Source organism: Cataglyphis hispanica, chromosome 11, assembly GCF_021464435.1.
Source record: "Cataglyphis hispanica isolate Lineage 1 chromosome 11, ULB_Chis1_1.0, whole genome shotgun sequence".
In the NCBI taxonomy this organism is placed as follows: Eukaryota; Metazoa; Arthropoda; class Insecta; order Hymenoptera; family Formicidae; genus Cataglyphis; species Cataglyphis hispanica.
In genome coordinates this window covers 2,527,509-2,542,183 of record NC_065964.1, presented here as the reverse complement: position 1 = coordinate 2,542,183, position 14,675 = coordinate 2,527,509, and the positions used below count along the sequence as shown (strand labels likewise).

Genomic DNA, 14,675 nt, shown 5'->3' with positions numbered 1-14,675 from the left:
TGCGCATGCGCAAATTTAAAAGAATTATGTAATAAATACTCAACAACAATAATAAAAGAATTATGTATATGGGCATGTGGAATTCATTCCCAAAGGCATTGTTTATCATAAAGATACATCAAACAAATAATATATTTCAATATTTCTTTCAAATAAATATATATTTCAATATTTTTCCAATATTTTATAATGAAATAAAATTATATTTATTTATAATCATTTCAAAAATATGTGTATAATTAATATAAAATTTATTTTATAATATCATTAGAGTAATTATAATTTACATTGTAAAATCAACATGTTTCGTCAAAACATTTTTATTGGAACAATAAAATTCTGTATGTACATAATTTTTAATCAATGCGTTTTGTCTTTCGTCCTAAATAAATTTCCAAGATCTAACTCATGAGTTAGTAACATAAAGTTCCATGATTAAAAATATCTTTTCTTAAATCAATTTTAACAAACGTCCTTCGAGATGACTAATCATGTTCAGAATAACGTGACAACAATGCAATTAGCCAACTTATTTAATATAATATTAATTATATTTAATATAATTATTTTATACCAATTTTATAAGAGGATATGAACAAAATAGAATTTTGTTAGTTGGTTTAGTTTTGTTGGTTTTTATAGCTCGAACAATTTATCTTCTAAAAGCAAATCCTTTACGACGACTTTTTGTATCGACGAGCAATTGTGCCTGTCTCTTTAATCCGTTTCGGGATGGGACTTCCTCTTCGTCTTCTGAAAGAGGAGCAGCCGGAATCGCGCAGGATGGAAATTGTGGAAACAATGGCCGGCCAGTATTTGCACGCATTGTTCTACCTTCTGCCGAAGTCGTAGCCACCGACATTGTTTCCAACTAAAAGACAAAGGTGTTATTTACGGCCGATCGCGACAATTTAGGAATCCTTTGTGAATATTTGCCCACATAAATTATCGGAATAAATAGCAAAATTTACAAGTTCAAAGAATCTCTTTTGTAAGCAATATAATAATAATGAAATATGATATATCTATGAATCTGAAAATATAACAGAATATACAGAAAATTAGCAATTTGTTTAGAATTTTGTTTAGTTGCTCAAAAGAGTTATCTGACAATAGCTATTTATAAAAGTAAATAATTGTCTCTTTAAAGCTGAATGTTCATTTAATAGTAATAATAATAATAATAATAATGTATATAATTCTCAGTTATAGGCATTTAAATAGTAGAAATAATTGTTGCTTCATTTTATAAAGGATGACCGAAGGTTTTATAAAATATTATTTTTAAAAGACACATATATAGTATTTTTAGTTATATGTAATTGCGAATATAATTAAAACTGACCTTCTCGAGTAAGACTTCATCCATCGCTTCAAGATATTTGTCAGATGCACTTAAAACATCGAGTTCGTGTTTGACTTTATCGCTTAATAATTCGATAATCGCTAACGTATCATCCATTTTAATATCTTCCAACACAGGAGTACCTGTTACATGCTAGAAATAAGTATCTTTATAAATACGCTAGCGTATATATATAAATTTTAATAATTATGTTTTTTAACATAAAAAAATTAAATATCTAAGAAAAGCGTGTGCTGAAAGTAATACTTTCATTTAATTTTCTTTTAAGCTAATCAATATATAATAATAAATTTCTTGATAAATAATTCTCTCTCTCTCTCTCTCTCTCTCTCTCTCTCTTTGCTATATAAAATAAATATATTTCAAACAATCTGCTACAACAGTGGAAAATAGAAAAATGATGCTTAAATATATAATCCCTCTTTTGTCAGAGTTCTTTTTTCTTCCTTAATGTATAATTAAGAAAAAAAAAAACTGTTATAATTACATTCATAGAAGATACTAATTCCTATGATATGTGAAAATCTATACATGAAAATCTTTTTTTGTTTTTTATAAAAACTCTTTCTTTTTTAAAGATATTTTTAAAAGTTAAATATGTGATACTCTTTTTACGCTATGTCATAAAACTGATAAAAACAATGCCAAAACAGAAACAATATCTAAAATGTTATAGAATAAAAAAAAACACAATTTTTAGGATAAAACTTTAAGAATTTAATTTAATAATCTTTCTATGTGAAATATAAACACATATATTTCCGAAAGAAATTACTCCTCGAAGTCAAGATAATTAAGATACTGATGTGTAAATTTTGCTAAATTCTTTTCTGAATATAATTGAATTTTCAGCATAAAAGTGTTTAAAGAGGACAGTTTTAACACGCGAGTCTGCCTGTAAAAGCTTGTCCGAAGAATTTTTCTTGCCAATTAACGATCGGTAGATTCCACACGTATCGAAGTCCCGATAAAATCAATACTGATTTTTCACGCTTTGCGGTTCGCTTTGCGGAAGTGTTTATTTTCGATCGAGTATTGAGGTGTTAATGCGCGGAGCAGGCGTTGCCGTTCGAGGTGAGAATTACCGAACGCGGGCTATTCAGGAAAATTCATCGACGATACGATGGCTAGGGATGTTAAGCTTCCAGGAACGATAAATAGTCGAAGGTGTTCGCGTCGCGGCAGACGTCCCATTAAAGGCGGTTTCACTAATTCAATTAGGCATTTACACGGTATTTCCATTCCGACATTACGGGGCCTTTATTCACCCAATACCTTCCTTCGCACGTGATAATTCGCGGCGACACGCGGTTTCGAATACATACGCACAAAAGGAAAAGCGCTAATTAAGAATATTTATTTTATTTTAACAATCTCTGCCAATACTCTTTTTGTCATCACATTTACTTAGCCAATTATCGCGCGGATTTTCAGATGTATTCTATATCCATTTGTGTTCCAATCCATTTTTCTTTTTTCAAACTTATAAGATCATATCAGAATCGTTTAGATTTTATTGTAATATTTGGAGAAAAACGAGATCTTTTTCTGTTTCCACGATTAGATTATTATATACAAAATTGTCTTTAAACATAAAAAAATAAAATATGTATAGCATAAGAAAAGCTTTTAGAAAATTATTAATGAAGAATTTATTTGCTGTCAGAACACGCGTGTGCTGAAAGTTTAATACTTTCGTTCAATTTTTTTTTTTTAAGCTTTGATATAACAAATTTCTTGATAGATAATTTTCTGTTATACAAAATAATTATATTTCAAAGAATTTATTACAACTGTAACAAAACGAAAAATGACACTTAAATCCAAAAGTCTTCTTTTCTCGGCGTTCCTTTTTCTTCTTCTGATTCTAATTTATCTAACTGCATTTTATTATAAAAAAGATTAATACGTTAGTTTTCACATTTTTTGAATTATAAATCGTGAATCACGTTCCCTTTTTAAGCGCAGAATCTATCTTAAGCATTAGATTAGTTTTAGACTTTATCTTTCATAAGTTTATAATTGACATTTCTCACCTGGAACTTTTCATACAGTTTATATAGCGTACTAGTTACATCGTTTAGGACTTCCCGAACTCGCTGACTTGCAACCTCGGCTCTCTCTTTACGACGTTGTTGTTCGTCAATTTGCGAATTGAGTTTTGCCACTATCTCTGCGTTCCTATGAAATATTTAATATGTTACAAATTAAGGAAAATTTACAATTATAGTAAATAAATTCCATAATTATAAAGTTTAATTTTTTTTACATCATTTGCATTATAGAATGCGAGGTCGAAATTTAGAATTTTGAAAAACAAGCGGATCTTAATATCTTCAGTTTGTGAATCTAAAGCGGATTTTTGGGATAAATTATAGATTTAATTTAATGCGATCTCTTAAAAATAGTTGACTTTTAACGAGCCTACTGTTAACTGTCTGAACTCACTGTTCGGCGCTTTTCGTTTCCGAAAATTTTCTCGTTTCCATCTCGGCGCTGAGCTGCTGCCTCTTCTTTTCAAGCATCATCTTCTCTTGTTCCGTCGCCGCTCGCATTTTCTGTAGACTCTCCTTGGTCGCCTGCTGACCCAGAAACCGGTTCAGAACTTCCTCTGACCTGGACACTCCGGTAGCATTCCGCAGTTTGGCGAACGTTTCCTCCAGTCGCGCCAGCTCGTCCTTGATAATGTCTTCTTGTGCCTGTGTCCGATTTTTCCCACGTGTTTCGAAATCATCCCGACGAGTATGAAATATCATGCGCTCCAGCCTTTCCAATTCCATTTTACGCTCCAAAACGCGCTGTCTAGTGCAAACGAAATTTCTTTTTTTAAATTATAGTCGCGATGACGATCACCGGGAAATTTTGTAAGGACTACATTATCAATAAATAAGTTTATTATTTACTGTATTAATGACAAAAGATACTGAGAAAAAAAATTGTTAACTTGATTAAATGCATTCAATTGATTATTATTTTTTTTTTCAATTGAAAAATTTAAATACTTGAGTCATATAAATTTAATACATTATATTTAATTCAATTCAAGGAATAATAATCATTTAGTCAAGTTAACAACTTTATTTTTGGTGTATTTTACAAAATATAAAGCTTCCGTTGTATAGCCTACCTGCATTCTTTGATGACGGAATCGCGTTTTTTGCTGGAATTTATCTCCTCGATTTCCTCCTTCACCAGGGTTTCTTGAGTGTTATCTCTTAATTCTATAGCTTCCTCCTTTACTCCCTGCAATCAATATATAGTGATGATAGTACCAAAATGTTTCTATTACTCTCATCACGTCATTACTCTCTTTATGGCCTTGCCTGTAAGCGTTTGATCTCGTTCTCTTGTTGTCTTATGCTGTCCTCTAGGTCTTTCAAAGAAGAGGCATAAAAAACAGACTTTTCTTTTAAATTGGAGGAAACAGAGCGATATTTCATGCGCGAGATATTCGCTCTAATTTGCATCATTCGGATATGCTCCAATCGAACTTCCAGATTCTCAATTTTCTGCGCAAGCGGACTGCATTTACGAGAGTCATTACTTGTTGTAAGAATTTTGCAAAATTAAATTACATTACCTTTTTCATAGGTTTTTCCGTCTTTCTCTTGAACACGCAATGACCGCGTCTACGCGCCAATTCCTTGCGTTCTGTTTGTAAAACATTTAAAGTCTCTTCTTGCTAATAGGATGCAGATGTTGAGATATTTAACGTAATCATATTTTATCTATGACATACGTGTGTGTGTGTGTGTGTGTGTGTGTGTGTGTGTGTGTGTGTGTGTGTGTGTGTGTGTGTGTGTGTGTGTGTGTGTGTGTGTGTGTGGACAAAATTTAAAATTACTCTCTTACCTTCTCTCTTTCATATTTAATTAAATCTAGTTTTTTTCTTAGACGTATATTATTCTCACTTGCTGTAGCAATAATTTCCTCCAAATTGCCTTTTTTCGAGCAAGCTATAAGATCATGACTCAGCACAGCTGCCCGCTCCATCGCTTCTTTATTCTGAAATTTAACATTAATTTGTGCCAATATAATGTACATGCCTAGAGATATTTGATTTCTTTTTCTGTCTTACAGTTTTCGCTCCCGCATATTTCACGTAGAGCTCTTTGATCTCTTTCTTGAGATCAGCAATCTTTTGAGCATTCTCACGTTTCTTTGCATCGTATTCTTCAAAATTAGCTTTTCTTTGACTCTCTGAGAACAAGAAAAACATTATAATCATGTTGTTTATTGTATATTTTTCGTGCAAAAAAAAAATATATATATATATATCTAGTTTTTATTTAATAAATGGATTTAGGAAAAATATAATCCTTTCCTTGTAGTCATACATTATTTATTTATATATTATTATTTCGTACATTCGAGTATATTATATTTTATATGTATTTATACAATGAAACACGATATGCTAATTAATTCTCATAATATTTTTAAACTCATAATATATTCAAACACAATTTTTTTCAAATTTGATTTTTTTGAAAAATAGTACACAAGATGAGGTGATGTATAAATTCAAAGTTTTTATAAATTCGAAATTTTATATACTTATGAGCATGGCAGGCAGCGGTATTCCATAATGACTAATCGAGTTCAGAGAGAATCAGTATACAATCTAATAGGCAAACCTATTCAGCTGTCTTAACTTCCCGATGACAGAAGATCTTTGAAAGCTAATCTATTCAATGCTCGTCACTATCGAAGCTGCTTATTATTTACGTCGATTCATTAACGTAAACACATGTTAGAAAAGGCTTAGCAGAATTTCATTCATGACAGAAGTTTTATTTAACCAGACATGTCACGACATTAGTTGATTGATTTCATTAAAAATTAATTAGATTATCATCGCATTAGTTATTTGATAAAATTAAAGTTATAAGATAATTATATAACATATATATATACATATGTATGTAAAATAAATAAATAATAAAATAATTGAAAATGAATTGATACAATCTATATTTTTCTGTATTCTTATACAAAGGAGAAATTAATTTCGATGAAATATCATTAAAATTCAAGGAAATATAAGCGTCATATATAAAAAAATTATTACGTGCAATATGACACTGACAATTATTTTATTATATTGTATAGATATCTTAATATAATTTTTTTTTTGTTAAATCCTCTTTATTTACATAGGAAATTAAAACAATCGCTACATATTTTTTATACATTTTTCTTCAATTAATGTATATAATTATGCAGTGGGGATGTAAACATTCCGCATATTGTCCTATATAACACGCAGCCCAATCGACCTGACCCTACTAGATTTTGCTCCCCTTTTCATTTTACTTTTTCGCCGTTATTTTTGTATATGAGAGAGATTGTGCGCCACCACAAATACTGGTTCTTCCAGTTCGACTTGTTCATATTTATCATACAATCACGACTCTGCTTCTAAAATGTCAGTGAGCTGTCTCTTTTTGGCACGCCTTGCTCCATGATGTGTAACAAATATCTGAATATTAAATTAAAGGGTGTCTCATTTATGCCACGTCATAACGAAACTTAAATTTCCATGATAAACTTTTCGATTAATTTTAAATCAAGTTATGTAACTTTTTAATTTTTAATATTATAGACACAATTTATCTCCATAAGATTTTAATACTTATTAGAATCCATTTTAAATTAACTATTAAATTTAAACAAAATTATCTTTTTTTTTTAAAGTTTAATTTGCTAGAAATTAAATAAGAAGCTTAGAGTTTATTTTAAATTACTTAAAAACTGTTCCTTAATTCCTTAATTTTTGTTTTAAAATTTGAGAAAATTGTAAAGAATTTAACTTTAAATTAACTAAAACGCACTTGCCATTAACAAATAATACTGTAGAAATGAATATCCTATATAAGGGTAAGATTCGAGAGACTCTGCAGCTTTGTTGCTGTCTTACAGTGTTGAAGGGTCGTGAAGACGTTGTCAGGAACGATAAATGAGAATATTTTGTGAGATTTGAATTGTTACCTGATAATTGGATTTTCTTCTTAATCTCGACAATGTTTTTGTTAAGCTCGTTCAGTTTGTTCTCGGAGATAAACAAAGTCAAAGGTTCGGACATGATTTCGCGAATGAAAAAGGATATCCACGTGGAATACTGTATCGACCTAATAATGTTGTTCGTCGTCCGGACGACATGACTCTGGTTTTCATGTCGAAGAAATATATATAACACGACGTATATATAACACAATTTAATAAAAAAATATAAGAAAGAGAATATATATATATATATATATATATATATATATATATATATATATATTACTATTTTTCCTAATTTTTTTAAACAAGTTTAATTAAATATATAATAATTATAAACTATTGATAAATTTTCAGTGATGAAATTCTAACTTTTCCATATTTAACAATAAATATTTTATTAAGCATAATTGACATATCAAATTATTCTTTTTAACGGCTTGAAATGTCTTAATAATATACGTAACTTGAATTGCAGCAAAATTTTTTCAACACGTCACATACCTATTTATTCTATAGCTAAAATAATAAAATAATAAAATACCCTTTTCACAAGCCGGAATAGTATTTAACGTTGAAAAATGATGGAAAATAATTACACTCTTTTTTTGTATTAAAAAAAAAAAAATATTTTTTGTTGAATCATGTTATTATTTATTTAAAGAAATAAAGCTATTAACAATTAATTGTTACAAAATATCGTTAGATTGTTTAAAATATTCTTTCTAAATAAAATTATTGTTTTTCAAAATACACACGCACACATAAGAAAAATATAAAAATCAATGAAAGTAATTTTTCTATAATTCATTGCATTATTACGATAAAAGAATTTTGACATATGTCTAATAGCTATAGCCTAGCTATTTCAATATCCTTAGCCATTTCAGAATCTTATCATCTCTCGTCAACTGCCATGGACCGCAAGACAATTGTATATCATGCGCCAGGCTCGTCGTCGTCGTCGCCGGGCGCAGATGTTTGCAGTTCGATGATAAGGTTAATGGCATCATTAATAAGGCTAATGGGAAGCCGCGTGTTCGCAGCTTCGTGCGTGCATCTCGCGTGCTGCGGGCGCACAAAGGACTAGAGGCGATTCGTAAAGAGGTCCGTCACCTCTTCTCCTCGGGAACGGTCTCTTTCTTCCTCTCTCTCTCTCTCTCTCTTGAGACCGGGTTCACCGAATTATAATTCCGCATTTGTATTCGTTAAGCCGCTTGCCGGTTAAGGCTATATAGCCGCGATGAATTTCGCTTTACACGCAATCAAGCATGGCCGAGTCTTAATTAATGATCAAGCGCGTTACGCTCCTCTCACAGCGCGCGATTCGCTGAATATCGACGCCCGAAGCGTTGTAATTATTTACATATTACTTTTTAAAAGTAGATATAGCATTATATATATATATATAAACAAATATTAGCGGCGCTAATATGTATCAACTGATCGTTGTCTGATGCAATCAGATATCAATATTTAATTAAAATTTTTAAACAATTATTTCTTGCATCCTCATAATTTATGCTTGTTTTTATCACTGCAGTAGCGATCAGTTTCAGTCAATAAAAGAATTAGACATAATTATACATAATTTCATGTAAAATAATAATTTGATAAATTTGATAAATTTATTCTCATTACATTTATTATTTATCATTCGTATATATAAATTCGTGTTATAATAATGAACTGCATCAATCTTGTAAAAAAATGGAAAGATTTATAATTAAATTCATTTAAGAAAAATATCTCTACATACACAGAGATTTATATTTTTAATGAGCGTGTATCACAAAAGAAAAGGCGTTTGTAAAAAAAAGAAGAAATTTTAAAAATACAGGAATTTCTGCGATTTTAGTTAGTGCCACTTCCCAGATTCTCATTTTTCTAGAATTCTCGCACGAAAAGCATAACTGAAGTCTAAAAATTCAGAACATTTTTGCTCGAGATCTAATTAAGGTTCGCACGCGATTAAGGCAGTATCGCAGAGAGAAAGAAAAAAGCACCAGACGTATTAATCAAAGATATTTCTCACGTGAAATATAACGGAGAATCCGTCGTTAACGTTGTAATGTAAGGATAAGCATTCGTTATTCCGTCTCAGCAATCAGCTATTTTTCAATAGAGAGACATAATATTGATTATCCAGTAGATAATTTTGATTATTTTGATAATTTTAATTTTGACAATTTTGTATTTTTTTAAATTTCTATTTACTGCAATTTTTAAAATTTTTAAATATCAAAAGACACACACACACATATATATATATATATATATATATATATATATATATATTTGTTAATGATTTATTTAATTTCAATTCAAACATATTTAATTCACTTTAATCTAATTTAAATTTAAAATCAAAATTTAATTAAAATTTTGACGCAACGTGCGACTACTCGATGAATTCAAATCATTTCTCTCATTGATCAATTTGACAATATTATATTTTTTTAAATTTATTTATATTTATTGAGATTTTAAGACTTTTAAATACTGTAAAAAAATACACATATATGCATTTGTCAATGATTTATTTCATTTTAATTAAAATGCGCTTAAGTCAATTTAAATCAAATATTAGTCGAAATTTTGGCGCAACGCGCGAGCATTCGAAGAATTCAAATCATCCCCCGATCTCATTCTCGAATAGCTTCACGCAGCTCGATGCGATTGAGCGAGCGAGGGGGTGATCGGAGAGCGTGCTGCGGTCGACAATTCCGCTGTATCTCGCGCGACGATTGGCCGCCGCCGGTCGGCCATTCCGCGACGGCGCAGTAATAAAGCGATCGGCTGCGCCAGGTGCGCGCGCAACTAGAGGGAACTACTTTCAGCGCGTTAAGCGAACAATAGGGGTTCCCAGAAGTGTTTCGGACGCGGTCGCGTGTCGTGTGTTAACGTCGTGTGCCGTAACGCTATTTTTTCCCCGGCAGTCGCGCGAGAATCCGCAAACGCACGAATCCCCGGGACACCCCCCCTCCCCCTACCCCCCATTCGGGTCGTCGGACGACGGTTAATCTAGTGGCGAGACGCGCGTACGACGCGCCGTGCGATGTTCATCAAGTGACGGTTCATTCGGACGCGGTGATATTATATACACGGTGATCCCCCTGAATCCTCGGACCAAAAGTGCGGTGAGTGTCGGTTCGGTTTCGTTTCCTTTCGTTTCGTTTCCCCGAGTGTGTGCACCCGAGTAGTGCCCCTCATCGTTCTTCATCCCCCTCGCCCCTCCGATGAGTGTGTGTGCGAAATAATATTGAGAGAGAGAGAGAGAGAGATATTCAACGGCACATCATGTCGCTATCACGGCGAAGATTGGATTACGCGTTCACGATCGAACGATCGTTGCCGCTGCTCGCGCTCCTGGCATCTGTCATCGTCGTCTGCCTGCCCGCGGTATCCGGTGAGTATTAGAAGAAATTTTATATACATGGCGGGGAAAATAATTATTATCGCGCAAGCGCCATACGCACACACACATACATGTCGCACGCTGCTAGGCAACAGGTCGCCGAACGCCGGCGCGCTTTCGCGGGAGGGATGAATGGGGGGGGGAGGGTAGAGGGGAGGAATGATACACCCGGATGTGTGGTCGCGTCGTCGTCGTCGTCGTCGTCGTCGTCGTCGTCGTACCGTGTGCGCGAAATGTCACACGGAGCGATTTCGGCGAATAGTCGGGGTACGAGCGATCCCGTACCCGGGTACGGATTCGCCCAGCCCGCTGCTGGTCGCCCCCTCTCTCCCTCCCTCCCTTGTGTCGGGCATTACTCGACTCGCTCGCTCACCTCTCTTCTCTTACTAGCCGGCCTCGCTTACTACCCGTTTCGAAAATATCGACCACCGTCGTCGATCGTGTTCAAAATTTTTCCCCTCGTACCTCGCTTCGATATTTCGCGAGAATATTTCTTTCCTACGCGAATGTATCGGCGATCATAAAATAGATCGCTCCCCGCGAGCGAGAAATATTTCATCCACGATGTAAATATATATATATATATATATATATATATATATATATATATATACATTTTGCCGATTTTCCTTTTCTTCGTTCCTAAACAGATATCAGAATGCACGAATATGCGATAGCGATCGTTTTAGGGCGACGCTCCAAACAGATGCACGTGGTAGTGTGTATCTATCTGTTTAGGAAACGCAGAGGTGCTCATGCTTCGATGATGACGTTTAGTGGGCACGGGGCCCGCGCCCCCTTCACGTCCAAGTTGGCAGACCCTGAGGGACAGGTGCCCGGCCCCTCCGCTTTCCAGGAAGCGAGCCGTTCCCCCCCTCACTCCCTCTCCTCCCCCATCCCCTCCACCATCTCTTTCCCTCTTTCTTCCGCGCGTTAACGCGCTCCGACTCGACATTTCGCTGCTTCTTCGATATTTGCGGGTGTGTTCAACGGAATAAAGGGAACGTGGAGCGTCGTCCTACGGGGACCGTATCCTCTTTTGACCCTCATTCTTTCGATAGCCGTATTCATCGAACGGTGTTTCGAATGCAGGCTGTGATTTGCTAAACGATTATGTAAAAAGGTTCAATGTTATTGTTAACTTGATCGTGTTTTTCTCTCTCTTTCTTCGTATATTGTAATAAACTGTCATGTGTTACAATAAACGTAATTATTTTTTTATTATCGATTCTTAAAACAATTTATGGCAACATGACGATCTATATATATATAGATAAAAAAATAATTAGGTTAAACAAACTTGGATTTATTGTATTAATTATAATATTTACGAAATTGACATTTGTGGATTAGGGGCGCTATTAATATTTTTATTAATCGACTTTTGGGAATGAAAAATCACAGACAGTGTGTTAATTAATCGATAATAATTTTTTCTATTAATTACTGTTTCCTGATAATTTTTTGAACGTGCTATTGTTGCCTAATAATTATTTTCATTAATTATGATTTTTGAAAAAAGATATGACTTTTTTTATTCGAAATATGATTTTATTTATTAAATTGTTGAATAATTTGATGTTTTGAATGTGCGTGTTTATTACGAATTCAGTCGATTAAAAGATGGCGAAATTGCATAATTTGTCACGATAATTATCTGTCTTCGCTGATAATTAGACATTGTAATGTAATCGTGCGTATTTGGCGAAAGAAGTTGTCTACATGTATAACTGAACATGTCAACATATTGTTGAAAATCTAAACCAACTCATTTGCAAGAATTTATTTTATCAGAAATCAGCTGTTTTATCGCGCGCGAATATCGATTTGACAGAAACGAAAATGACATTTGTGAGAGCGTGAACCTTCTAAAAAATAAAATAAAAATACTTGAGATTGCAATAAATTAAAATAAGCGCGAAATATTACGATTAAGTATTGTAAGAAATCGTTAATAAAAGTAAAATTTATTAATTTAAAAAAGCAATTTATTGTACATATAAAAATAATATATTATGTATGTGTATATATATATATATATTCGTAGATATTTACTCGCAGAGGGAATTTGACATTTGCTTTTAATCATTTCTCGCGTTTAAAATAAATAACATATAAATTGTAAAATTTTTCTAGAGATAATATTTTATTGGTCTAGTTTGGAAAATCCAATGAATTCAGATATATTAAAATCCAACAATAATTTTCTCTATCGAGCCGTGTGCAATGAGAGTTGGCAGAAGATAATTATTGACTTTGCTAGATAAATTTCTATCTTGACTTTTCGCCAAGACATAAATCGCGACTTAACGTGACGTAATACTTACATCGGTGCAATGAATATTGCGTATAACGTTGTAAAATGGCGAATAAGGAAAGTCGTTAAAGTCCAACAGAGAGAAAAGACAGGGGAATAATTACAATGCATTCGTATTATCGCTGTTCCGCATATTATCTCGTATTTTAAACTATCATAGAGCTCTTTCTCTTAGAATTCGTTCGTCTATTTCATTCCTTATATGCTTATTAATTGTCTTTTTTTTTACAGTTGTTATCGGATGATGCTGATTTTGTTGTATATTTTTATCTTTTATATAAAAGATATTCACGAAATATAAAAATTCACTTTATTTATAATTTGTAAATTTATATATACAATTTGATATTTGATCTCATAATATAAAAGACACTGTAACTAGTAAAATAAATTTATAGTTATTAATATACAGTGTGTATGTGTTTAAAGGTATATTTTTAATATTAATAATTATAATATTATAACATTATAATTATTAATATTATTATTATAATTATAATATTAATATTAATATTAATAATTAAGTTATATATTTAATGGGATTAATTCTTACAATTTAAAGATGTCAGAATTTTTTTATAATATTGGAAAAATGAAATATGAAAACTATAACTCTCATGAACTTTATTAATTTATTTGTTAATTTTTTCATTATACTTTTTGATTTTAATTTTGAGGATTTAAAATGTGAATGAGCAGCAACAATTTCGAGATGGATAATATTTCTTTCACACGCCATATGATTTTTAGAAATTAACATTTTATTTTTAATCCTCTAACATTTAATTCTGCTTTTTTACTTCGACCTTAGAAATTAGTTAACTTTTTTTTTTTATCGAATATCGCGAGAATAATTCTGCGATTCGACCTGACAGTCGGCTCTAAGGAATCGGGCGAGGACCTCGTCCCAGGCTTTGCTCACTATATAGGCACATACCTCGCGATATACTCTGGATGCAGCATGGTGGCGGCGCACTCCAGACGTTCGCCTCTTATGTTCTCAGGCTTTCTCTTCTCTCTCTCTGTAGAAACTGATCCGCCCGGACTTTAACGTGCTTTCACACGCGACACGCGGCCACGCGCGACAGACAGACCCGCGGTGCAGGGGTTACGTTTCGCGAATATTCAAAGCACCGTCGTGATTCGAATGCCATCGATATCGTCGGAAGGCATTGCGTATAAAACGCGTATTATAAACGCGAAATATCGTTTTTTTTTCTTGCGAAAGTCGCGGTATCTGCTTGTAATTGCGAGTAACAGTATTTTAATCTTTGGAGCAAAACATTCTTAAATTACTATTAAAAAAAAAATTTATTTTCTAATTTTTATAATAAATAACATATGTTTTAAGTAACTTTTTTTTTTTTTTTTTGAGGGAAGAGAGAAAAAAAATTACAAAAATTTGATTGATAATTAAATGGATTTTGCTAAAATTAGATAACCAATCAAACACTCTCTATTAATTATTATACAATTGGAAAATTTACAATATCACAAAATGAATTTGTGTTGAATAAATTTTGTCTAAAATCAATATTTTTTTTAATGATAAAATTAATTTAGAAAAA

The 14,675-nt window shown here is 32.4% G+C and overlaps 2 protein-coding genes across 3 annotated transcripts in view; one reads left to right on the top strand and one right to left on the bottom strand.

Moving 5' to 3' along the window:
• Nucleotides 1–557: 557 nt before the first annotated feature.
• Nucleotides 558–14,190, bottom strand: LOC126852733 (trichoplein keratin filament-binding protein). Of its 2 annotated transcripts, none has more exons than XM_050597852.1 (10): nt 14,045–14,190; nt 5,445–5,566; nt 5,219–5,371; nt 4,947–5,048; nt 4,690–4,875; nt 4,494–4,609; nt 3,815–4,168; nt 3,403–3,547; nt 1,346–1,498; nt 558–871 (listed from the first exon to the last, which is right to left on the bottom strand). In XM_050597852.1, the coding sequence occupies exons 3-10, from the start codon at nt 5,357–5,359 to the stop codon at nt 653–655; spliced, it is 1,416 nt and encodes a 471-aa protein (XP_050453809.1). In that variant the 5' UTR covers nt 5,360–5,371; nt 5,445–5,566; nt 14,045–14,190; the 3' UTR covers nt 558–652. The 2 variants fall into 2 exon arrangements, with proteins under 2 accessions (XP_050453809.1, XP_050453808.1); XM_050597851.1 differs by lacking the exon at nt 14,045–14,190 and adding an exon at nt 7,358–7,451.
• LOC126852713 (neurogenic locus Notch protein) overlaps nt 10,243–14,675 on the top strand; it is a 259,129-nt gene continuing 254,696 nt past the window's right edge. Inside the window, exon 1 of the mRNA XM_050597774.1 lies at nt 10,243–10,781. Coding sequence (XP_050453731.1) covers nt 10,673–10,781 — 109 coding nt within the window. The 5' untranslated portion in view covers nt 10,243–10,672. The remainder of the gene's footprint in view (nt 10,782–14,675) is intronic.

Excerpts from the sequence above, each read along its gene's own strand:
- LOC126852733 (XM_050597851.1), bottom strand. The coding sequence starts at position 7,451 with ATGTCCGAACCTTTGACTTTGTTTATCTCCGAGAACAAACTGAACGAG. Across the intron at positions 5,372-5,444 it reads AATATGCGGGAGCGAAAACT|AATAAAGAAGCGATGGAGCG; the intron begins GTAAGACAGAAA and ends GTTAAATTTCAG. Across the intron at positions 4,610-4,689 it reads ACGAGATCAAACGCTTACAG|GGAGTAAAGGAGGAAGCTAT; the intron begins GCAAGGCCATAA and ends TATTGATTGCAG.